General features: G+C 39.0%; 1 protein-coding gene across 1 annotated transcript in view; it reads left to right on the top strand.

The window, feature by feature from the left end:
• Positions 1 to 9,931: 9,931 nt before the first annotated feature.
• The window catches only part of Arhgap15 (Rho GTPase activating protein 15), a 620,277-nt gene continuing 604,666 nt past the window's right edge, over positions 9,932 to 25,542 (top strand). Inside the window, exon 1 of the mRNA XM_051184740.1 lies at positions 9,932 to 10,071. Coding sequence (XP_051040697.1) covers positions 10,061 to 10,071 — 11 coding nt within the window. The 5' untranslated portion in view covers positions 9,932 to 10,060. The remainder of the gene's footprint in view (positions 10,072 to 25,542) is intronic.

Here is a 25,542-nt window from a genome sequence, read left to right as displayed (position 1 = left end):
GGGAAGGAGGGAGAAAGAAAGGAAGGAAGGAAGAAGAGAAGGAAGAAAGGAAGGATGGATACTCAGATAAGAAAGCATTTAAATGGTTTCTTCAAATTATATAATCTGGTGAAGAACTCTATCTGAGGTAAGCAACAAATTAAGTTGAGGAACTCAAAATTAATCTCTTGAAAGGTATGGACACTATTAGGTTGATCATGCCCCAGTGGGTGGCTCCACACCCTCGAAGTTATAAACAGTAAAACTTGGATTTGATGGATATGAGGGAAAGAGAGAGGGCATATTGAGGAGGAAGTGGGTGTGTAGGAAGGTAGATGTGGATCTAGGAGGAATCAGGATGAAAGATAAAATGACATATGAAAATTCTCAGAGAATTAATAAAAACAGTATATTAAAAATGGGCTGTGAGACAGGCCACACACACACTCAGAAGAACAGATTGCTGCCTAGCTCAACTGCCATCAAAGAAGCTCATTCAACAACTGATGAAAACAGATGCAGAGATCTAGAGCAAACATTAGGCAGAGCTCAGGGAATCCTGATGGAGAGGTGTCAAAGGAACCATAAGAAAACACAGAACCTGGGCTCATAGAGGCTGACTGAGACTGAACAAAAAACCTGGGGGGGTGAGGGGAGGGAGGCTGCATGGGATTGACCTAGGTACTCTGCATATAGGTTACAGTTGTATAATTTGGTCTTCCTGTGGGACTTCTAACAGTGGGAGCAGCAGCTGTCTTTGACTCTATTGCCTGATTTCGGGATTCATTCTGAATTGCCTCATCTAGCCTTATAGAAGAGAAGGTGTCTCACTGCAACTTGATATACCATGGCTGGTTGATATTCATGGGAAGTATGCTCTTTTATGAAGAGAAACAAAGGAGGAGTGTATGGAACTGGGGAGGGAAAACTTTCATCTGGCTGTAAAAACAAACATAAATAAGTAAACAGGACAAGTAGGCTATAGAACTAAACAGAGTTGTCAAAATGAAAAATACAAATGGCCAATTAACATTTTAAAAGGGGTTCCACATTCTCAGTCATCAGTGAATTGTGGCTCAAATGTACTTTAAGATTCTATCCAACTCCCATCCAAATGGTCAACATGAGGAACACAAATGTGTAAGCAGAAAGACAGGGACAGGGGAGATTGGGGAGGGACCATAGGAATAAACCACATGAAAGCCTACTATTTTGTAAGCCCAAGACACCCTCTGCATAACTAAATATGGCTGCTTCCAGGAGCTGTGAGAAAAGGGGTCTTTGGGAAAGAGATTCTGTCTCAGAAATTGTTGGTCAGGGAGACCCCAGAGGCCCCCTGAGCAACACAGGCTTTTGTCAGTCTTTTTAGATAGATACTGACCCAACCCCCAGGTTTTGTATGACATCTGTCTCTAAGGAACCTAGTCGCTGTGTTCTTTATTTTTGCTGCTAACCTTGGCAGAGGTTGACAGTTTCTTGATAAGGGTGCATCTTTATATTGCACAAACACTTCCTGCTATGCTGGGATGGGGCAGACTGCTGAACACTTTAGTTTGAGGACAGCACTTGTGGCATGGCAATTTCCAGTTTGCTTCCTGAAAAGGGCACAGAGGTTTCACCGTCTGAACAGCAGCTTAACATGGAATTCTACCTTTAGGTCTCAAATATGAGAGCTGTGATTATAATTTTAGCACCTCAGCATGAACTCATTTTCAGTTTCTCTTCAACTTTTGCTCTGCCTTGTGTTCACAAGCTCTCCTTTTTTTTTTTTTTTTTTTTTTTTTTTTTTTTTTGTTCTTCTTATGTCGAATGTTGAAGTTTTAGACACTCTGTGGTCTGGATTCCAAGCAGCAAAGGCTTCTAACTCATGGCTTCAGACAGCCTTGGTACCATCTCCTCTTTCCTCTGTATTAGAAGCTTCCTGGCAAGGGGATTGCATTCAACTTTGCTCAGTTAGTTGAGCATGCCATCCCTCTGAGAGTCAGCTTTCTTTCAGAGAAGGTGGCATGGCTGTGTGCTTAGCATTAATTTGTGCATTTACAATTGTTGGCTGTACAGGCATAGCCCATCATCTCAGCAGGCATGCTGCTGCAACAGGAAGTTTCCACCCCAGTTTGCATCGCCACTGACAGGAAACAAAGGCATCTCGTAAATATACCTGCTTCTGCTTCTCTCCTCAGAAAGTGAAATATTTAGGATTCTCATAATGGCTCCTGAGGCCCAGAGATCAGGCCCATGTTTTTGAAACCTGGCCAATGTGTAGTACCCACAGTCCTGTGGCCCAAAGTCCATCTCTGAGCCCAGTGCAGCCTCTGGAGACTTTACTTTGTAGACAGTTAAACAAATTATAGGAGTGCAGCCCTGCTTGATATAAAACCCAAACATATAAGATGAGTACCGTATGTCAAGGTGCAATTACTATGCTTTGATGGAGGTGAGGAGGCATTGCTCCCTAGTAACCTGTACAGTATCCATAAAACCCTTTTCTCACCTTAACATCCCAAACTCTGTTCCCACTTATTCTTTGCTTCCAGACACATCAAACATTTTAGTTACATTTTAAATTGCTAAGTAAACTCAACTTTGCCTCTGCTTTTCCTTATTTGGATCTTAGTTGTCTGATTACACACCTGAGTAGCTCCAGGTCTTGCACCACGTGTCCTCTTACCAGACATAACACACTTCCCTACCTTTATCTGCTTTTCTCCCCTCAGGGTGGATTGTCAACATCTAAACTGAGGCTAACCATGCTGCTTCTCCTCCTTGAAGTCATTGTTCCAGCAAGTTTTCTGTTTAGGGTTATGTCAACAAGGTTCTTCTCTTCTTCTCTTTACTGCTTCATTCAAACCCACAGAGGTTTGACAGGAGACTTGAAAAACAACAACAACAACAACAACAAAAATAACAACAAACCTTTTATCTCCTCATCCACCTTAAGCAGTCCATATCAAGTTCATACCTCTTTTCAAAGAACTATGTATACTTGTCTGCTGACTTTGCTTTACATTCTCTGCAATTGTTCTAATTCGTATATATTAACTAATAATATGCTTACTCTCTGCCTTACCTCATTAACATTAGTGACCTCAAAGAAATTGGATCCCTGGATCTTGGTGATATAACTAAAACAAACAACAGTTTTCTATTTTTTGGATGAATGAGAGACTGAATGCATCCAATTTCTTTTTGCTAGAATAGTGTAACACTTCTTTGTGAGAATCATCATGTTCTTTCCCCTATAAATATCCAATTCCGATGTTCACTATCCATTCTTTATGAGAAATTCAAAATTTTATCATTTATCTTACTCATATTTCCAAACCATCAGTCCTTAAAACCACAGAGAATTCCCAAGTACTTCTGTGATCCTCAGAAAATTTCTCTGGGCCATTATGAACATTCTGTAAGGCTCTCTGATCAAGGTTTAGGACACAGCTTGGTTTCTGTGCCGTGGTCAGAGGGTGTCATCTAAGACTTGATTTTCTCCTTTCACCATGTAGATCCCAGGGGTCAAACACAGGTCATGAGAAATAGCAGTACATTCCTTCATCTCCTGAGTCACCACACCAGCTCCTTATAACAATATTTCTTCCTCATATCCAACAAGAACTATTTTTATCAAGGTCACAGTGACCTCTATCACTCCCTATCTAAAGGCAGTTTGACCACTTCCATTTAATTCTTAAACCCACCAGCAGCATTTGACAATTTATAAACCTCTCTCTCAAAAAAAAAAAAAAAAAAAACACATTTTAATTTGATTTCTTCAAGACACCAGACTCTACAAGCTCCTCCTCTTCTTAGTCATTTTTCTTCTTTCACAGTCTTCCTATTGAGCACTGAGAGTCCCGCCTGCACCTTTCTTTTTTCTACAATCACTCTAGGCTTTCACATCCAGTCTCACACAAGTAAATGGGAAATGTTGCTGACCTCCAAATAGATACCATTAGCTCAGGCTTTTCCCTAGTCTCTCACCTTCATATCTAGCTTCACACTGGCTAAGTGCACTGTGAGCACTGCCAGCTTCTCAGAGGGCACTATGTTGTTACTTTGCTTCAGTTGCTGCTGTAGGCGATGAAACACGAACCACAGAACTGAACATAACCCACATGGAGTTTATTGGGGAAAGGGAACAAAGAAAGGGGTAGGTGTTAGCTAACCAGGAACAGAGATGAAAGAGAGGGGAGGAGTGGGAGGAGCTCGCTTAAAAGGGTGAAGCTTGCACATGCGTACGGAGTCCTTACGCGGTCAATAAGGCATGACATACCCATGGTGTAGCCACACAACACAGGGCCCTTTGAGCTGTGTAAGTATCTCTGTGAATGCGGGTGCGCTATCCTGCCAGTTGTCAGGGGCCAGGGTCAGCATAATGCCAGGATACCAACACTCTAACCCTATGTACAGCCCCAGTGTTTTAGTGCTCCCGCTGGGCTCTTCTGAAGCCATCTGTATTCTGCCTACATTTGATGTTTCCTTTGCTGCTCAAGATGAAATTTGGTGAGTCTACTCTCAAATTCCTTCAAGACTTTAAACATTGTCGCCTATTTCATGCTTCAGCTTGCTCTGTGACCCAGTCGTACCAGCTGTGGGTAATTGTAATAACTTGGTCCATCCTTTGGAGCTTGCTAGAGTCTCACAGAACTCTATGCCATTTCTCAGGAATGCCAGACAGAATATTCCTCCTACCCTGCAACATCTCGGTTCTACCACGAAGGACACTCTCTTCGCATTCTCTGATATCTCTCATCCAGCTAATAATGTGATTTTCCACTACTGCACCTTTTATTCTCTCACCTATTGATGTTTAATATCTAAAACATGTCACGGTGACTTATTTCTTTTCTTTTTATCTGTGTAGCTTTGTAGACTAGGTTGGGCTTGAACTCACAGAGATTCCCCCTGCCTCTGCCTCCCAAGTACTGGGATTAAAGGTGTGTGCCATCACCATCCAGTTTGATTTATTTATTTTTAATGTAGGATATACTATGCCATTAGTTTTTTTTTTTTTTTTTTTTTTTTTTTTTTTCCTGTTTGGCTATAAACACAGCAGCTTTAAAACATACATATGTTTTTTTTTTCTTTTTATAATAGTTATATGTAAATTTAAAACAAACTTGTTTTACATGTCAATTCCAGTTCCCTCATCCTCCCTTCCTCCCCTTTCCCCTTCCCAACCCTCATCCCATTCCCTTTCTGTTCCCCAGGGAGGATGAGGCCTTCCATGGGGAATCCACAAAGTCTGTCATATCATTTGTGGCAGGACCTAGGACCTCCCCTGTGTGTCTAGGCTGAGAGCATATCCCTCTATGTGGAATGGGCTCCCAAGGTCCATTCATATTCTACAGATAAATACTGAGGACCCATAGACTGCCCAGTCCTCCTAACTAACACCAAATTCAGGGGGTCTGGAGTAGTCCTATGCTGGTTTCCCAGCTATCAGACTGGGGTCCATGAGCTCCCCTATGTTCAGGTCAGCTGTCTCTGTGGTTTTCTCCAGCTTGGTCTTGACCCCTTTGCTCATCATTCCTGCCTCTCTGCAAGTGGATTCCAGGAGTTAGGCTCAGTGCTTAGCTGTGGGTGTCTGCTTCTGCTTCCATCAGCTACTGGATGAAGGCTCTAGGATGGCATATGAAGTAGTCATCAGTCTCATTATCGGGGAAGGGCATTTAAGGCAGCCTCTCCACTATTGCTTAGATTCTTAGTTGGGGTCATCCTTATAGAGCTCTGGACATTTCCCTAGTGTCAGATTTCTCTTTAAACCTATAATGGCTCCCTCTATTATAGTATCTTTCTTGCTCTCCTCTATTCTTTCCCTGACTCATTTTTCCTGCTCCTTCATGCTCTCCTCTCTACTCTCTTTCCCCTTCTCTTTCTCCTAACTCCCTCTCCTCTCTTCTCATGCTCCCAATTTGCTCAGGAGATCTTGTCCCTTTCCCCTTCTCTGGGGGACCATGTATGTCTCTCCTAGAGTCCTCCTTGCTTCCTAGCTTCTCTGGTGGTGTGGATTGTAGGCTGGTAATCCTATGCTATGATCCGTGTGTAATATCCACACATGAGTGAGTACATACCATGCTTGTCTTTTTGTGACTGGGTTACCAGGACGGTTTCTTCTAGTTCCATCCATTTGCCTTTGAATTTCTGGATTCCATTGCCCCCCACACACACACACTGAGTAGTACTCCACTGTATAAATGTACCACATTTTCTCCATTCATTCTTTAGTTGAGGGGCATTTAGGTTGCTCCCATATTCTGGCTATTACAAATAATTCTGATAAAAACATAGTTGAACAAATGTCTTTGTTGTATAAATGTGCCTCTTTTGGATATATGCCTATGAGTGGAATTGCTGGATCTTGTAGTAGACTGATTCCCATTTTCCTGAGGAACTGCCATACTGATTTCCAAAGTGACTGTAGAGTATGCATTCCCACCAGAAGTGGAGGAGTATTCCTTTCTTCACATCCTCTCTTGAATAAACTGTCTTTGGTGGTTCTGATTTTAGCCTTTCTGATAGGAGTAAGATGGTATCTCTGAGTTGTTTTGATTTGCAGTTCCTTGATGGCTAAGGATATTTATCACTTTCTTAAGTATTTTTCTTCCATTTTAGATTCCCTGTTGAGAATTCTATGCCCCACTTTTTAATTGGGTTATTTGTGGTTTTAGTAACGACATTTTGAGTTCTTTGTATATTTTGGAGATCAGTCCTCTATTAGATGTGGGCTGCCATTTTATCTTGATGACTGTGTCCTTTGCCTTACAGAACCTTTTCAATTTCAGGAGGTTTCATTTGTTAATTGTCCACCTCAATGTCTGTGCTCCTGGTGTTTTGTTCGGGAAGCGGTCTCCTGTACCAATTCGTTCGAGTGTACCACTCACTTTCTCTTCTAAGAGGTTCAGTGTGGCTGGATTTATGTTGAGGACTTTGATCCGTTTGTACTTAAGTTTTGTGCATGGGATCTAGCTGCATTCTTCTAAAAGTCAGTATCCAGTTACATCAGAACCAGTTGCTGAAAATGCTTTCCTTTTTTCCCATTGTATACTTTTAGCTTCTTTGTCAAATATCAGATGTTCATAGGTGGGTGGGTTACTATCAGGGTTTTCAATTCAATTCCATTAGTCTACCTGTCTATTTTTGCACCAATAGCAATCTGTCTTCAGGACTACAGCTCTATAATAGAGCTTGAAGTCAGGGATGATAATGCCTCTGGAAGTTCCTTTATTGTACATGGTTATTTTGGCTATCCTGGATCTTTTGTTTTTCCATATAAAGTTGCATATTGGTCTTTCAAGGTCTGTGAAGAATTGTGCTGGTATTTTGATGGGGAGTGTATTGAATCTGTAAATTGCTTATGTCCTGCCACTTTGCTGAAGGTGTTTATCAGCTGTAGGAGTTCCCTGGTAGAGTTTTTAAATCTATGTTTTTGTAGCATGTTAATATCTAGCAGAGCAAGTCAACTGACTTTTCGTTATTACTCCAAAATGAACTCCAGCACTTTAGATATTCATATTCTATAGAAATTCTGGAAGTTGCTAGTGGCTTTCTTCAAAAGTTCTCATTACAATTATAATTAGGACTGTATTGAATCTATTTGTAGACTGACCTGGGAAGGCCAATGCCAAGCCACTGCTTGAACATAGTATATTTCTGCTTATAGTGAACTTCATTTCATTTATTTGATACACATTTAAATTTTAGAGAACATTCTGGGAAATTGGCTTCAGTACTCCTCCTGGAAATGACTCCTAACTTCAAATTCCATCGTCCTCAGCAGTGAGAGCCTAAATGAAATTCCAAAAGTGGGACTTCATTATTCAATATCACTCTTTCAGAGCTATGCTGTGGAGTGAGTGGTTTTCTGTTATAATAGGGGCTGAAAGTCAAAGCCTCAGACTTTGGCTCCCAGTGCCCCTCTACTGATTTGACCCACAAATAAATCCCATTATCCTTTGGTGTAAAAATAGTTTTTACTTGTGAGGATCTAAACCAAGGGTAGAAGGAATGTAGACTGCTTTTCCTAATGTGTAGCTTGCTACTAAGTGTCCCTTCTGTGAATGAATGAGCCTATCTACCAATGAGTGACAACACAGGACCCAGAGACTTAATCATGAGTGTCCATCACTCCTGATAGACCTAACCAAGACAAAACCTTGTGGAAAAAAAAAGTACATCTGACTCCATTTAATGTATTTTACTAATACTTATTTCAAAGGAGACACCTAATTTATTCTGTTCATCCTTGATTTCTGAGTCTATTGAGATTTTACCAAGGCTTCAAATTAATTGTTTTTAATTTCTAGGATGCTTCCTGGCCCCATAGATTCATATATTTCAATATTTGGTCCTCAGTTGGTAGAATTGTTTGGGAAGGATTGGGAGGCATGACCTTGTTGGGTTAAGTGTGTCACTGGGATTAGGCTTTAAGGTTTCAAAGTGCACACTAGGCACAGTCCCTTTGTCTCTGTCTGTCTGTCTCTCTTTCTGTCTTTGTTGTTGCTGTTGATGGTTGTGGATCAGGATGGATAGCTCTCAGCCACTGCTCCTGTGCTATGCCCATCTGCTTCCTGCCATGGTGAAAATAGACAAGCCCTCTGAAACTGTAAGCCACACCCCTCTTATAAGATTTGCTTTGGCCATGGTGTCTCTTCACAGCAATCAAACAGTAACTAAGATGCCTACAAATCTTCAAGATTTGAAAATAAGTGAAATGTACTTGTTAAGCTCCCTGAAGTAGAATTTTCATATCTGTGTGATTCACTACATGGAAAACTAACTGAATTTTAGGGAATGTAAATGGCTTGGCCAAGGCTAAGCAGCAGTATCAAAGTTGGTTCCTGAATTCATCTTTCCTCACTTCTATTATCATTCTTCCCACTTTTTCCTTGAGTCCAATAGCAAACACTCACCAACACCCCTGAGGACCCACATACCGAAGAAGGTCCATCCAGGAAGGAACTCTGACTGAGTTGAATGACATCCTAAAGCAGTATATGCCACTGTGTTCCTCAGAGGTCTCATCCAATTAGTCTGCTGGTATGAGACTGTGATTTATTTTCTCACATATACGGAAGGCACAGATTCCCTTTTATGATTCTTTTGCAAATCTCAAAGTGTTAACCAAGCCTGGTAACCTAGGACCTGATTTTCTGAACACTGGAGTTCAGTGGGTCTGCACATGTTATGGCTGTTACTGAGACCTGATACTGTATGCTTCTAGTGGGCTGAGGCATAACAGCTGGCCCAAAAAGACAGCTCCTGGACCATTTATTTTTGTCTTGTCCTTCACATTAAAAACACAGGGTTGTGCAGCTTGAGCAAATGCTCATCAGCACATTTCAAAACAGCTTGGAACACAGAGAAAACATGTGATGGTGAAACCTCATTCATGGACAGTGTTGCAGCAAGCATCTCTAGCTACTCACTCTCCTGGAGTACCTGCAGGCTCGGGGCTGTGTGTGCTGAAGTTCTGATGCCATTTGCCCAAAGCTCTGTGTACTTGTTAACAAATAAGTTCTTGTATGTCTAGTCAAGAGTGAGACAAACAGCAGCTCTATGTCAGAGGTGACCTCTTGATTTCCGGTAGTCAGTGCCTTCTTTTACCATGAACATGCATGAGTTAACCCAGGAGAGACTGTTTTTAGGACCTTACTAGAAGACAGAGAAAGAGGAAGTTTCAACTGCTTTTGACACTCAGTTCCTCCCCTGACCCCACCTAACCTGATGACAAAAATTTAATCACATTTTCCCTTCTACACTAAACTTGATTCAGGCCACGTAAATATATAATACTTGAAAACTGACTGTTACCTTGATAATAATAATATTGTTGACTGACTGTGCAAGGAAGGCAAGCTCTAAGTTAGATAATGTGTGGTTGGCTTCATGTACCCAGGAAGTGGGTTGTTTTTAAGATCTATGCTACCCTTTGTCCCCGCCTTTTTTTTTTTTTTTTTTTTCTTTAGTACTGAAATGAAGCAGCAAAGAGCAGAGGCCTTCTCATAGGACATGTGACTTTGCTCCTTTCCGTTTTGCTGAAAGAGTCATTAACAGGAGTTGATATCAGTTTTAATAGCAGGTCATCATGGAGAAAAGGTATGTAATTTTAACTTCATACTGTATATTAACAACTTGAAAGTATTGCTGGTAGGAATGTATAATCATTTCTACAAAATGCACTTCTCTTACTTGCAACTCAAGCATCAGCTTGTTTCCTTTGGTATAGAAAAGTGGGTTTTGTTATTTTTTTATGTTTGCAACCAACAAATTGACAATTCCGTTATGGAAATATTATGCTACTATCTTTGGTTGTGATTTTAGATTAAACTGTTAAAGACTGAGCATGGCAAAGTTTTAGCTTGAAAGTGCTTTTAAAAGTAAGGGTGAGTAAATGTGTGAGACCATGCACCTTTAACTTATAGCTACATAAAAAAATAAGCAGTATTCAAAGCTTCATTAACAAGAGAAAAAGGCCACTATAACAACAGGAAATAGCCTCTTAAATTTCAGTTTGACAAATACTCTAAGGCTTTGTGTAGAGAGCCATAAGACGCATTTCTAACATAACCAGATAAAATAGCCACTAAGAACTAGGAAAGTTTTAGCATGTAAAATGATGATCTCTGTCACAACAAGGGAGTATTTCCCTTAACTTTTATGTATCAGATTAGATAAAATCAGACCAGTTTTTTAATGTTTAAAACAAAACTTTCTCCTGATTTCACTGATGGTTATTTCAGGGAAAAGGGCTCACTCTTTTGTTGTTTAAGGTAACTGCATTTTAAGATATTCTGAACTAATGAACCTTCGAGGTGAAAAGGATTTGTTCATTTCAAATAAGCAAGACCTTTTCTTAGCAACTGACCTTGTGCCAATGTTTCTGTGAATTCTAACTTACATGCAGAAGTCATATAAATGGTGTTAATCTTAGAGACAAATATATAAATCTAACTTGAGAGTTCTGAGAAAATTTAATAAAAATGCAAGATATGATCCTCTTGCCCCTAATATTATTTTATTGTGCTGTTGGATGAGGAAGTGATACCCTACAATGCAGATATTTGGGGTTATTAAAAATGGTTGCAGGGTTGGTAAGTGGCAGCACTTTTCTTTTGTTGTGGTCTATTGAAAGACACATACATTTTTTGACATGGTCAGTTTTATAGGAAATTATTCAGCACGCTGACACACTTCTGGCACAATGTATTTTAACCTCTTCAATTGTCCACACTGAAGCTAGCTACTTGTTGACTATTAAAATGATTATAGAGAAATGGAGATTAGGATGTGGTGTCCAATACTCTTTATTGTTAACATGTCAGTGGATCTCGGTAACATACACTTGCTTTGATATTCTGATTAGAATTTCAATTTGTTGTATTTCCTTACCGTGGAAAGCAGTATTTAAATCTGTCTTCAATATTATGCTGCTGAGACCCTACATCATGAGAAGCTGTATCTTTTAGATAGTTTTGGTTGATATGTTATTGCTGATTCCATTGTATTATAAAAGAGCACCCCATGAATAGAGGTGGTAGAGTCCATCATTATAAAGAATGAATGTTCAGACAAACATCCAAAATAAGGAAAAGACCATAAAGGTTTAAAGCATTTAATATGATTGAAAATCGAATTTTTTTTTGTAAGCAGTGTTTTTGCAGCTCCTGTTAGATACAGATATTTTACAGAGTATGTATGAAGTCAAGGGCAAGCTAAGACAATCTGGAATGGATTTAGACAAGGCAGCAAGTAAAGATAGGTACTGATGATTTCAACTCTGCTTTGCAAAACAGTGGTGCACAGACTCTGGTCTATTCAGACCAATTCCCAAAGGACTTGATTGCAGTTCAGTTATTCTTCCATGCTCAATACTAAAGCAGGTTTTAGTGAAATAAAACAAGACAGAGAATTTCATTTTCAAAGTCACTGCACAAAAACCTCGTAAAAGAACACTATGATTTTCATGTGGGGCCAGCATTCAGCCAAATTCAAAAAGGAGAATACTCTTTCCTGCACGTCCCAACCTATTTGCTAATCTTTGACTTTCTTCATAACCACATAACCTCTGGTTTAAAATCCTATGGATGACTTCTCCCGTGATGCAGAACATAGAGACTTTAAAGCAAACAACCTTATGCTTTGTAAGGAAGGCTACATGGCGCTGATGTCTTTTCCAGGGCTTCTCTGCTCCACTGGTCTCTCAGATAACAGGATCCAAAGGACAATTTAGATGTTGAGATTCCAGTCTTGCTTAAAGAAAATGGTTTGTGTGTGAATGATTGTAAATAGTCTTGCTACCCCCAGTCCAAGATGTATTTCAAGACAAAAGTTCTCAGAGTGTCTAATAAGGATCCACCTTGGGATATACTCATCTCTATCAACTATTCCTACAAAAGTACACTCGTTTTCATAGCAAGTGAAAAACAACTGCAATGTATCTTCAAACAATATTGGTTGTTTCCATATGCAAAATACTTAGCATGATCAATTACTTTATAGGTGTAGATTTTTGGAAGTGAATGTGTGTGGTATATGTATGCATACTTGTGCACTTGTGAAGGTGAGTATGTGTGTGTGTATGCATACTCATTTATGTTTGTATTAGTGTGTAGGCCAAAAGCCAATGTTAAGGGTCCTCCTTACTTGTTCACAGCCCAGTAAAGCTAGACTGGATGCACAGAGAACTCTAGTCACCCCCCTGTTTCTGCTTTTCCAGTGCTAGGAAACAAGGCCAGTTCACAGTCTTTGACTTTATATGTGGAAGCTGGGGATCTGAACTCTGGTCTTCATGCTTGCACAGTGAATGCTTTACCCACCTGACCATTTCCCTTCTCCAAAGATATAGTTTTTAAATGTTTCTAATGTTCTGAATTAAACTAGATATGATATTTTTACAATGTGAAACATGAGTCCTGTGACAACAGGACAGTTAGAAATTAACTTATAATTTGTATGAGTCTTAACTTCTAGCAAACAAAATCTTTTTTTGCCGCTAATGCTACTAAACTAGCAGGGCTAGCTATGACAGTGTTTGACTTGTGACAGCTCCACGAAATACAAGGTCAGGAAGAGCTGGCTCCAGAATCTCCTTTGAGACTGTCAGGGTTGAGTCTCAATACCTTCTATAAAGAGTAGGCAGACATTTTCATTGAGGCAAGAGCAGACCGCCACACTGTGTCTCATCCTTTCTGCAAACTGGTGGCAAGAGAATGACTTTCCTGTCACCACAGTTAAGACTTAAGATCTGCTTCTAACTGCATTAACTTGGCCCAGACACTGGAATTCTGGAATTTAGACCCAGGTCCAGGCTCGGCCAATGAATCTATACCTGTAGCACTTAGGCTTTCTACCATAGGAGGATTCTACTGAATTAGGAAGGGAGGCAATTTCCCAGAGGGTTATTGTGCTTCTGCAGACAAAGCCACAGGACTCTTCTGTAGAGTCACACATGGTTTGCTTTTGAAAATATTTCTCCCACCTTCTCCAAACCTATAACTACAAAGAAATACATAAAAGGCACAACTGACTAAAGTCAGAATTTCCATGAATCTTAATTGAAAATATTTTCAACAACTATTTATGCAAATATCCTTTTAGTAGTCTAAGGTTTATAATCTAGGACAAAAGTTATCTTATTATGAAAGATTTGTTTACTTCTATTTTATGTGTGTAAGTATATAGCCTATGTATTTGTCTTACACAATGTGAGGGCATTGCTACAGAGACCAAAAGTGGGTGCCAGATCCACAAGAACTGGAGTTATAGGCAGTTGTGATCTGCTGTGGGGATCCTGGGAGTAGAACCCAGTTCCTATGTAAGTGCAGTCAGTGTTCAAAAAGTTATCTTATTACAATATAAATAAATCATATCAATTACCACAAAAAATACAAAGGATGTCCCATCTGGAGTCAGAAATTTTGTTGTTACTTCTGTTGCCAGGCCACAAACTATAGAAACTTTGTAAATCCTCTTAGATAAACCAGGGAAATTGTGAGGTGGACTTATCATGGGTCTCAGAAACAAATTTATCCCCAAGAGCAGGAAATGAATGTGTCAAACTAGGAAAATATGGGCAAAGACAGAGAATCTCAGAGGAGCAATGAAGTGTACAAGTCTGAGGAAAAGTAATGTAAAGCAAAGTGAGGCCAGATGGTGGGGTTGTCAGGACATCCCACCTGTTCAGCAGACTGCAACTCAGAGATCAAGATGCTCACAGCAGCTATGAGTGGCACTGTCTCTTCCTGAGACCCCCACACTGGCATCATCGAATGCGCTTTGTTACATGAGCATTAGTCTGTTTCTTCAATTTTCCTCACTGTTGAGATCTGTACTCCTTGGAATTTAAAGACAGACTGAACTCAGGGATGAGGCACAATCCTTCTAGACAGGTACTTATTTCCTTGCCCGGACACCCAAGGCTCTTGCCCAGGCTGTACTTTAAGAGATCTTTTCCTTTTTATGGAAGAATTTAGATGGCTTGATGAGATGATTACACATTAAAGGAGAATTTCAGAGAAAATCCTTCTCATATTCATCTTTCTGTCCACCTTATTCACTGTGACCTCAAACAGTCATTTTCATATTGACTTATACTCCTCCAAATGTTTCTGTAAAAAGTATACACTTATATATGTTCAGATGTGTGTGTTTACTTTGAGACATAACTTTACACACTTCTCTAACTTCAATTTTTTTTTATTTTAGCGGTGAATATTGGGAACATTTTCCAATAAAAATAAATTATATTAATACTGTTTTTACAACTATTTAATATTTTATGTGAACTTATTATATTGAGTTTGGATTTTACTCTAAGAGTTATAGTGTTCATCACTTTCAATTTTTGTGGGGTAATACATTTCTGTGTATTTTTTAAAAATATATATAGAATGAATTCTTAGAAATACATCTGTAAGATAAAGTAATTTTGATAGTGGTGCTAAATTATTCTTTGAATTCTTGTAACTTTTTGAACTTCTATCCACACTTGATGAGAGTGACAGGTGGCATGAAGAATGCCTCTGGCTGCATCAGTGTCTACAGCAATAGTATAGGAGCAGTTTATTCACTCTACCTTTCCCGGTTTCATAAATTTACAAAATTGTATCTCCATGCAGTTTTGTGTGCTATTTCTGCTATTATGAATGAAGTTGAGTTTGTTCTCAAAAGTAGTATCTGTTTGCCATTGTACAGGAGTGGGCTCATTCTTAGCAGTTTAACTAAAATGATACCACTAACATTCAAGCCTTGGCATGAAATCTTGAAGAAAGTAAGAAACTAGGGATAGAGTAGCATCCACAAAATAAGCCTTTCTAAAGATCTAGTGGGCACTAGCTAACTTGGGAGGGGGAGACTGCTCTGTACTGCTCAAAAGAAAGAGAGAAAGAATGCAAATAAAACAATACATCCAGAAAGCCAACAGGTCTCAGAGGAACCAGAGACAGATGGGTGTAATCACTAGCTCAAGTAGATAAATAACCTTAAACAGAAGGAAGCAGGCTTTAATGAGTCTGAATGTAGATGAATTGGATATAGATAAGATGAAACGAGGAAAGGAAGTTGAGGGAATTCATGCTTCCTAGGTTCTGTCTTCCCTGAAACAGTTGGAAGCTCAGCTGATGACAGTGAGTACTTCCAGGTGCCAAAAAACAGATGGAACATTTTATTTAAAAACGGCCCTTGTCTACAACGCAGTACAATTGTAGGCTTTTACTTTTAATTTTTTTCTTAGACACAGTTTTAACCATGTAGCCAAGGCTCATTGTCTTTGTGTAGCCCACACCAGAGTCTAATCCCTTTTGGAGGCTAGGTTGGACTAAACTTGAACCAGTCCTCCCTTCTCACCCTCAAGCAGGCTGGGAATACACCCATGTACGGCCATTCCCATTATCTTTATCCCCTTTCTGCTGCTGTGATGAAATACTCTTGACAAAATTAACTTAGAAGCAAAGGGTCTATTTCAGCTTGTGGCTCAGGGTTATAGTCCATCGTTGTAGGGGAAGTCACGGCATCAGGAGCTTGAGACAGCGGGTAACCCTGCATCCACAACACAGAGGCAGAAAGCAATGAGTGAATGCATGCTTTCCAATACTGCACATATGCACATATTCCCTATGTCAGAGACCAATGTCCTCTGTCCAAAGAATGTTCCTCACACAACTAAGATGGGTTTTCCCCATATCAGTTAGAATATACTCAAGATAATATCACATAAACATAGCAGGCTCTCTTTTCTGCAACTAACCAGCTCCCAAATTGTGATATGGAGACTTTTTTTTAAATGAATGCTCAACCTTTTCTTGTCCCACTAGCTCTTATAACTTAATTTAACCTGTTTCTCTTTATCTATGTTTTGCCTCAGGGATTTTTATCTTTCATTCTCTATGTCCTACTCTGGCTGGCTGGCTCCTGGCTGCCTGAATGGCTGACCCCAGAGTCTTTCTAGTCCCTCTCTTTCCTCCTTATCACTTCTCCCTCCTCTCTTTTCCAGCCTAGATTCCTCCTCCTACTAATTCTCTCTGCTCAGCTGCCCCACCTATCCCTTTGCTGTATAGCTATTGGTTATTCAACTTTTTATTAGCTAAATCAGGTGCCTTAAGTAGGCAGGGTAAAACACCAACACATCTTTACATAATAAATGTATGTTAACACACCTTCACATGGCTAAACAAATGCAGCATAAGCAAATCTAATAGACACTTACACAGTTAAAGTAATAGTCTGCAACATAAACAAATGTTACACATCTTTACATAGTTTTGTGAAGGCAATCACATCGAGATACAAATGTATATTTTTAAATAGTTTTCCTCTATTTTAATAGAAAGTAGCCCAATTGAATTAAAGTCTATAATTAAATTGAGCTTCAAAACCAAATCTTGTACAGTGTTAAGATTATCAGTGAAGCAAACAAACATAAAACTTTAAATAGAAGAGACATACAAACCCAAGAATTTAAATGTAAATCTATGTGTATAAACCCAATTTCTTAAGAATGTTAAAGCACATACTTTAGATAGAGCCCCAAAGCTCTTCACTTGCCACATGTAATAGCCATGGCACTTCCATTGTGTTCAGTCTTTGAGCTTTACATAGCCCTGTTGTAGACCCGTCTTTGAGTGTACTGTCCTCTCACTTGATTTCCCAGTGTCTCCTCATATGTTTTCATCCTGACTGTTTGGATGGTGGATCTTTCTTGGGGTCCTTTATGTACATCTTGTTCCACCATTCAGATCTCTAAAATTTAAAACAATCTGAGATCAATCTTGGGATACAATCTTAGTTCTGTCCTGGATGTTTATTGCTAGGTACTCTTTAGTTCTCTGATTTTAAATTCTATCTATATGCTAATTAGAATTAAAACCAAACCTTTGTTCATAGCATTAAAACTGTAAATGTAACTGACTACCCATCATCTCTCCTTGAATATTCCTGACAAGTCAAAATAACTGTATCAAAAACCATCACTTTGGCTAGCAATAGAGCTCAAGGGGTAAAATATTTGCTAAACGTGTGTGGAGATTTGGATTTCAGCCTACAGAACCCACATAAAGAACAGGATGCAGTAACACAACGGTTTGTAATTTCAGTGAGAAGGAAATACCCAGAAGCCCATGGGTCAGGTAGTCTGAAATACCAAGTGATGCAGAAACAGAGACTCCACCTTAAAAGAAAACCAGGTAGAAGGTGAGAACCAACTTCTCCCAAGCTGTCCTCTGAACTCTACACTCCTGATGGAGAACATATGCCCTCATCAATACTCTCTCTCTCTCTTTCTCTTTCTCTCTCAATAAAGAACTTGAAAAAAAAAAACAAAGCCAAACTAGTCACCTAACCACTACTACCCCCACTGGATCCATGCTGCTTATCTCTTTCCATCTTCCTTAATTGTTGCACCATCTTTTGGTCTTTCTGGAACACCCTAGAGTCATGATCTGTTCCCCTCCTTTCTCCTTCTTTTTCCTCTAACCACCTTCCACTCCCTGAACACTAAGTACATCCTTGGAACTACAGAGAAAGATGATCCAGTGATGGCTCTCATAAAATGTCCCTTCTTTCTCAGACAGTTTTTAATTAGTGTGTTTATGCATTAAATGATTTTTTTTCTTTACAAAATTCTGCAAAATGGAGGCACTTAAATACATGGTGCCATGAAGTTTTAAACAAAACCACACTTAGTTACGGTTCCGCAGCTGAAGAGACAGCATGGCAGAAGCAACTTGTGAAAGAGCATTGAATTGGGTGCTTGCTTATAATTATAGAGGGTGAGTTTGTGGCCACCATTGGAAGAGTACATGGCAGTAGGCAGGCTGGCAGGCATGGTGCTAAAAGAAAAAGTAGCTGAGAGCTTGTATGTTTAGAAAACAGTTGTGAGGCAGAAAGAGATGGGGGAGTGTGGGTTGAAAAGAGAGAGAGAGAGCTAACTGGGAATGGGGAGGGCTTTGGAAACTTCAAATCCCATCCCCAGAGACACAACTCTCTGACAAAGCCACATCTCCTAATTCTCCCTAAACAAAGCCCCTTCTATTACTTTTTGTCTTACAGGTTGTTTATTGTTTAAATGAAATTATTTTAATTGTATCAATGTATTTGTATTCATAAAATATTTATTTGTTTCTTGGATTTGGGTTGATAGATTTATACCTTCTGGGAGTCTTCTAGAGCAAATCAGAGGAAAATCAAGGGTATTTTTATTTATTTGTTTATTTATTTATTTATTGTCTTGAACTCAGGACTTTTATCATTTCCATTACTGTTACTGCAGAATTCTTTTTTTAAATTTAATTTACTATTTACATGTCCATCCCAGCTCCCCCTCCCTCCTTCTCTCCCTCCCTCCTCCACCCTTTCTGCTCCCTCCCATGCACCCCACCACCCTCCCCTCCCTTCCCCCCATCTCAACTCTACATGCAGAGCAATGCCATCCAGGTGGGGTCATGCAGATCCGACAGGTCACTTGAAGTAGGGACCAGGGCCTCTTTCCTGTCTCTAGGCCAAGGCAGCATCCCTCCATGGGGGATGTATCTACAAAGTCCCCCTGTGCACCAGGGACACATCCCTGCTCCACTGTCTGAGGTCCCCCAGACTGCTCAGTCCCTCCAGCCGAAACCCACATTCAGAGGGGCCCGAGTCAGTCCCATGCTGGATTCCCAGCTATCAGTCTGGGGGCCAGTCAGCTCTTCCTTGTTCAGGTCAGCTGTCTCTTTGTGTTTCTGCAACCTGGTCTTGTCCTCTCCGTCTGCATCTAGGTTCTATTTCGACTTAGTGTTTAGGTATGGGTGTTTGCCTCAGTTTCCAACAGGTATTAGATGAGGGCTCCATGGATAAGTTAGTTGTTGATACCATTATCCCGGAAGGATATTTATGGTAGCCTTTCCATGGATGCTCAAATTGTTAGTTGGCGGCAGACTTGTAGGTCTCCAGACCTTTCTCTGGATTCAGTTTTCTCTTCAAACCAATCCCTATCATTTACAAGAAGTACTGAAGTGATCTTTTGAAGACATAGACAACTCAGTCTCTCCTAAGTATTTTTACTATGCTCCAAACAAAATTCAGCCCTCTCTCTTAGTTTGTACTGGCCATTATACCTCATTATTCTGCTTTTGTTTGCATTTACAGGATAGAGTTTACTAATTTTCAGTTACTCAGTGTCTATTTTCAATGGACCTTGCATGTTGTTGTACTGACAACTACCTATAAGCTGCATGTATAAGCAGTAAACAACTATTCTCTTAGTGAAAGAATGAATGTCACAGATGTTGATCATGGGCTATAAAAGTAAGGGAAGATTTCTGAAGACTTATGATTTTTCCTGAATCTAAAACTTAGAAAAATGTAGGAGTAAACTCATGAACATATTCCAGGCAAATGTCACCTACTTTGTGTTGATTATTGGTACCTCAGCAGCTGTGTCAAATACAGTCCATGCGGGTCATGGACTATATTTGACATTACTGTTGAGAATGAAACATAAAACACACTCCTTGAAAATACATATAAACTACTACTGTATACATTTTAAGCTACTTTATAAAAAGGATTTTAAAGTGTAATATTTTATGTTTAGTATAAATTAGTCATCTGAAGTCTTACAAGGGATTTTTTTTTTGTTTTCAGCTTCACTAGTTAATCCCTGGCTTAGAATCAGCAAAACAAGGCCTAATTGCCCTAAACCCTGTGAACTCTGGAGAGTGGTCAGTTCAGGGAGACTTCTTTCTCTGCTCTAACATCTTCCTACTTCATGTTCACATGTGCAGAACTGGAAACAGAGCAGTACAGCCTGCCCGTATCTTTCTACTACATAACCAAGTGATTTGCCTCCAAAGAAAACTGCCTTGACAGTCTTCCCAAAGGAAGTGGATTCCAGGAAGAAGTCCTTCAACTGTTTGTCATGGTGGAGAGTATTATGGTGCTCCAGAATTATATAGTAGTCCTTGATGATCAAGAAACTTAAAGAGGCACCAAACATTCCCCAAGATAAATTGATTGATTGTTAATGATCATTATCACAACTAAGGTTTTTCTTCAACATATGTTATTGTCCACGGTTTTTATATAACTAAATAACTAAATATCCACCAAACTTGTTGCTAGTTCCATTTTAAAGATAAGTTATCAAAGTTTGAGAAGTTAAATACTCAATAGGTAAGTACTAGTTAAGTACTCAGTATTAAAGTATTCATATTTACTTTATGTTGTACAATAGTTTCCAAGTTGATTCAGTGGCAGCAATCAAATTTGGCAATTTTGACTCTTTATCTTTTTTTTTGTTCTTCTTGCTGTTAACAGGATCTTGTTGTATAGGTTATAGTTTATCTTAGGCTTGCCTTAAACTGGTCATTCACTGCTCTCTCTATCTCCTAAGCACCAGAGTTATAAACTATACCATGGTACCATTCCCAAGAGACTAGAAGTCTCTGAAAGAATCATGCTTTGTTCAAGCTGTGTCTAAAGTTATGCAAACTTGCTGCTTGCTCTCTGCATGTGTTGCATTGCTTAGTGCAACTTTAAAATGGGAGTATCTGTTACACTAGTGTCTTTTTCTATTTCCTTTTCTCTAATCCTCTGGACTCTATTCCTATGCTCAGATCTTATTCCTAAGGCCACATATGACAGAAAAAAAGCTTGGCAAAATAAGGAGACACATATTTCTACATACATACACAATAAACGCATACATTTACACACATGCACATAATGCATGTACAAATACATGCATCCACACACATGTACACAATACACCCCACACACATACACATATGTACACATGCATATGTGCACAATACACACACAAGCACATGTATACATACACACAAACATACACATACATATACAGTTCAAACCTTAACTCCAAAATTATAATTTTGAGTTACATAATCATTCTGACCCTGTGTTTCTTCCTCTGTAAAAAAAAAACAGGAAAAAAAATCCTCAAAATAACAGATCATAAATGAAACAATCTGTGTTTAAAGTGTGCCTAGTGTGTTACATATAATAAAAATCTAAAGGTTGGATATGTCCTTGAGACCAGCAGTAAGTAGAAACTGGATTATCATTTGAATCTGTAACTCTCTATTTTCTCTTTACTCTTATCTAAAGATAAATGTAGCTTAATTTCTTTTCTATTCATGAAACTCATCATGAGCATTTCTTGCTATTAGTTTCATTTCCACCATATAGCCATGTGTAGGGAGTGTAGTCTGCTGTACAGGAAAGACAAAAGATGGGCTAATTCCTCTTCTATTGGTTTTAGTTGATAGGGAACTTTTTCTCCAAAAAAGCTCACAGCATGCTTCCTCTAGAAATACAGTTTTATTCTCAAGAGTTCCTATTTTTGATTAAAAGTGGTAGCCACTCACTGGTCCTTGGAACTGAAGTTAGAATGAACAAAGGAGAACTTTGACATGGAATAGAGAAGTGTAGGGAATTCTTTTTACCCACTTTTACTTTAAACTAGTGTTTGTACATGTGTTCAAATGAATGACATGAGGCAGGTATGCTGAGGCCACAGCAATGCCTGAGAGAAAAAAAACTGGGAAAGGAAATTGTGAGGTACAATATGTCAGTTATTTATCTCAGTATTCTGTTATTGAGTTTAGGTGGATATACCAGTCCTATTGTGAAAGGGCATTGATGAGGAGCACTGTGTTTAACTAGGGAACCTAAGTGCTGAGACAACACTGGCAGCAGCTGGGCTTCTGTCCCTGGAGAGCCAGAAGATCCTGTGGCTACTTGGCAATAGGTTCTAGATTAGCCATCTGGCTTTAGGAAAGGGAATTAGCAATGGGGTGGGGAGGTACTGGTGGGGCCATCTTAATAAGAAAACTGGAGATGGGTCTGTATGGCAGATGTGCAGAGTACAAATAATGGCATAGATGTAGAGAAGTAAGATGAAGTAATTATTCTGGCTTTCCCTCTCTGTGTTATACAATCCTGGGTACATTTGGCTTTTGTAAGTGGGAAGCAGAGGTGAAAAACAAAAGTCTAATGACCCTCCATACTGATTTGGGATCACAACCATTTTAGGCATAATAGCAATTCTGAACTTGGACACGCCCATGGTCCTGGGAGAATTTGTGGCATGGAATTGCAGACAGAAAATAAGCATCTGTAAAACTGAAGGTACAGAGACATTACCCTCACTACATTTAAGGAGCCTGCAGTTAATTGGGCAGATTAGACACACCTGAAATAAAGACTAGGCAACAGGTCAGGAAGTAAACATCTGACAAGCATAATAGGAGCAGCAAAAGAGGCCAGAGTAAGAGAAGAAAGGGAAGCAAGTGCATTTTCTTAACTTATGGCAGGAGTTGCATTGAGAGAATGTTAAGAACATATGAGGGAACATCTAAAGAAACACATTCTGAAGCTGTGGTACAAACACCATCTCCTGCTTTTCCATTATGCATTTCTAATTTACCTGAATTCACTAAGAGTAAAATATAGAAACCTATGTGAGCTTCCTGTGCAGCACAAACTCTGTTCAATGCACACAGCAGAGGAGGGTGGCTTCTATGCCTTTGTCCAGTGTCATCATCAAAACCATCTCCATACCAGTCAGAACATGCAAGAGTCATTCAGAGAGAAACCGGAGACCACAGGGACATGTGCTTTGTCTAAGAGATGGAAAAGGGGTCCTGGTCCAGCTGACTGCTATCAGCCAGGCTGTATCACTTTGTTGAAGCTAATGATTTCTCAAGTGAAGATATGTAACTTTTAATTTTTTTTTTTTTTTAAAATAAACATCAGCTCTCATTTTCAACTGGAAATTGATTCACAACATTTTAAAACATTGTTCAGGCCCAACACCATATGTCTGTGGGCTGAATCTGGTTGGCTGTCTGGCTGCCTTTTCCACCTCTTGTTGAATTTATAGCTGCTCTCAAGAAAACAGGAGCAGGTGTCGCAGAGCGAACAAGAGTCACCAACTAACTTTTGTACATTTAAGACATCTTAAAAGTCCTTAGGGGTTTGTTAACACATTGAATTATCTTGTAAGGAACCATCTATTTATATATATAGCTTTTCATTTAAGTTTGTTTTGTCTGTCTAGATTTCATGACTGGGTTCATTTTCTTAACTAGAAAGAATAAATTTTCTTCTGCTGCCAACTCTCTCCAAAACATTTTAAAATCATTAAATTATATCTCCAAAAGTTTAACTTAACTGAGTAATAAAGAATATATTACTTTTTTCAACGGATATTTTAATCACATATTATATACTCTGGATTACAGAGTATCACCTGATATCGACATGTATGTAGATGTCCTGTTCTACAGGATATTAAAGAGTTTTATGCCTCACATGAAAGTAGTAATAGTAGCCACATCTAAACACAAATGCTCTTGTGTGTGCCCAAACCGGTGTGTTCTCTCTCTCTCTTTCTCTCTCTCTCTCTCTCTCACACACACACACACACACACACACACACACACACACACACACACACAGTTCCCAGTACACAAAGTGGGCAATATAGCCAGGGTGTGAATGCATGGCATTTTCCTCACACAGACTGTCTATTAACACATGAGACTCTGTGTCTCTGAAGGGTCATGTCAAAGGAGACAAGCAAGTAAAGCCGTGCAGAAAATAAAATACAATCCAAACATTTTCAATAAAACAGTCCTCATTCCAGTACACCTTATTTTAGAGATTAAAATTATAACATTTTCCCTTCCTTTTTCTCACTCCAAAATCTTTTCCTGGATCTCTTTACAATTAATAGACTCTTTTTCAAAAATTGTTATTTGATGCACATACTAATATGCATATATATATATATATATACATATATATAGGCTTTTATTCCATCTAATATTACTTATATGCACATTTTAAAACTTTAAGTGTTATGTATTCTCTAAATTAGGGCAGAATTTTGACTACACTTATAAAAATAATAATGTTGAATGAACTGGACCCCATTAGATAGATTACTAACCCTTATCACCTCTATTTCCTAGCTGAGGAAGGGCTCTGGGAAATCTGATTGTAAGGAAACAAAAGCAAAACCAGATTGCTTTAGATGGTGGATCCACCCAACTTCCCAAAATGTTTGTGAATTAAGGTAATTGACAAAGCAACAGAAGGGATTAAACATAGTAAAAGTTTGAGGACCCTTCAGTTACTCATCCCAGAAAAAGCTGGAAACATCCAAAGATGTACAATGAACATGAGATAAGTGTAGATTTCCAAAGATGGAGGATGGAAAATTTAATTTAAAAATTCCAATTTAGTACTAAGGACTGGCCAATAATTTTTCTTCATTTTAGTGTACTTGGCTTCTGCAAAGAAGTTTTGCATGATCAACACTTATAACCTTCCTCTACACTAACCAAGTCCATGATATAAGCAAACAAGCCAAAGGTAACAAAGTACACACTGAATATGGTGCAGTAGACTTGGATTCTGTGTTATGCTGTGTCTGTGTTTATCTCTTATGCAAAAGGACTGATTATCAGTAGTATTTGTGTTGGATATTTGTAATTATCTAACATTGAAGCATTGTTTCATTTATCCATGTACCTACCAAACAATTTTTCACATAGCTCTCCCTCTTCCCAATACAGTGTGTTCTATCACCTGTATACTCTAATGGTATAGCAATAATTTTAGAATAACATTAATATAAAAATAACCCTTACATCCTTTATAAAGGAGACTAGGGATGGCTCAGCAGTCAAGAGCACATGGATGTTGGGCAGCTCTCAACTACCAATAATGCTACCTCCAGAAGACCCTACCCCTTCTTAAGGACTTTGCCTGTGCTGGACACATGCAAATAATACACATATAATCAAAAATTGTAGCCCTGGATGTCTTGGAACTCATTTTCTAGGCCAAGCTATCCTCAAACTCAGATATCTGCCCCAATGTTCTGATTTTAAAAATATGCACCATGACTGCCTTGCATGAATGTAGTTTCTGACCCCCCTCCTCAATCTTAATGAGTTGAAATGACTGTGGAAGATGTGAATAAGTTTTTGCTTAGTAATCTATTGACACATCATTGGCAACTGGTAACTATTAAATCCACAAGGAAGGAATTCTGTAGTTGCAAAA

The sequence above is a fragment of the Phodopus roborovskii genome, unplaced genomic scaffold, assembly GCF_943737965.1.
Source record: "Phodopus roborovskii unplaced genomic scaffold, PHOROB, whole genome shotgun sequence".
NCBI lineage: Eukaryota > Metazoa > Chordata > Mammalia > Rodentia > Cricetidae > Phodopus > Phodopus roborovskii.
The sequence above is the reverse complement of the archived record's forward strand: the minus strand, read 5'-3'. Positions and strand labels throughout refer to the sequence as shown.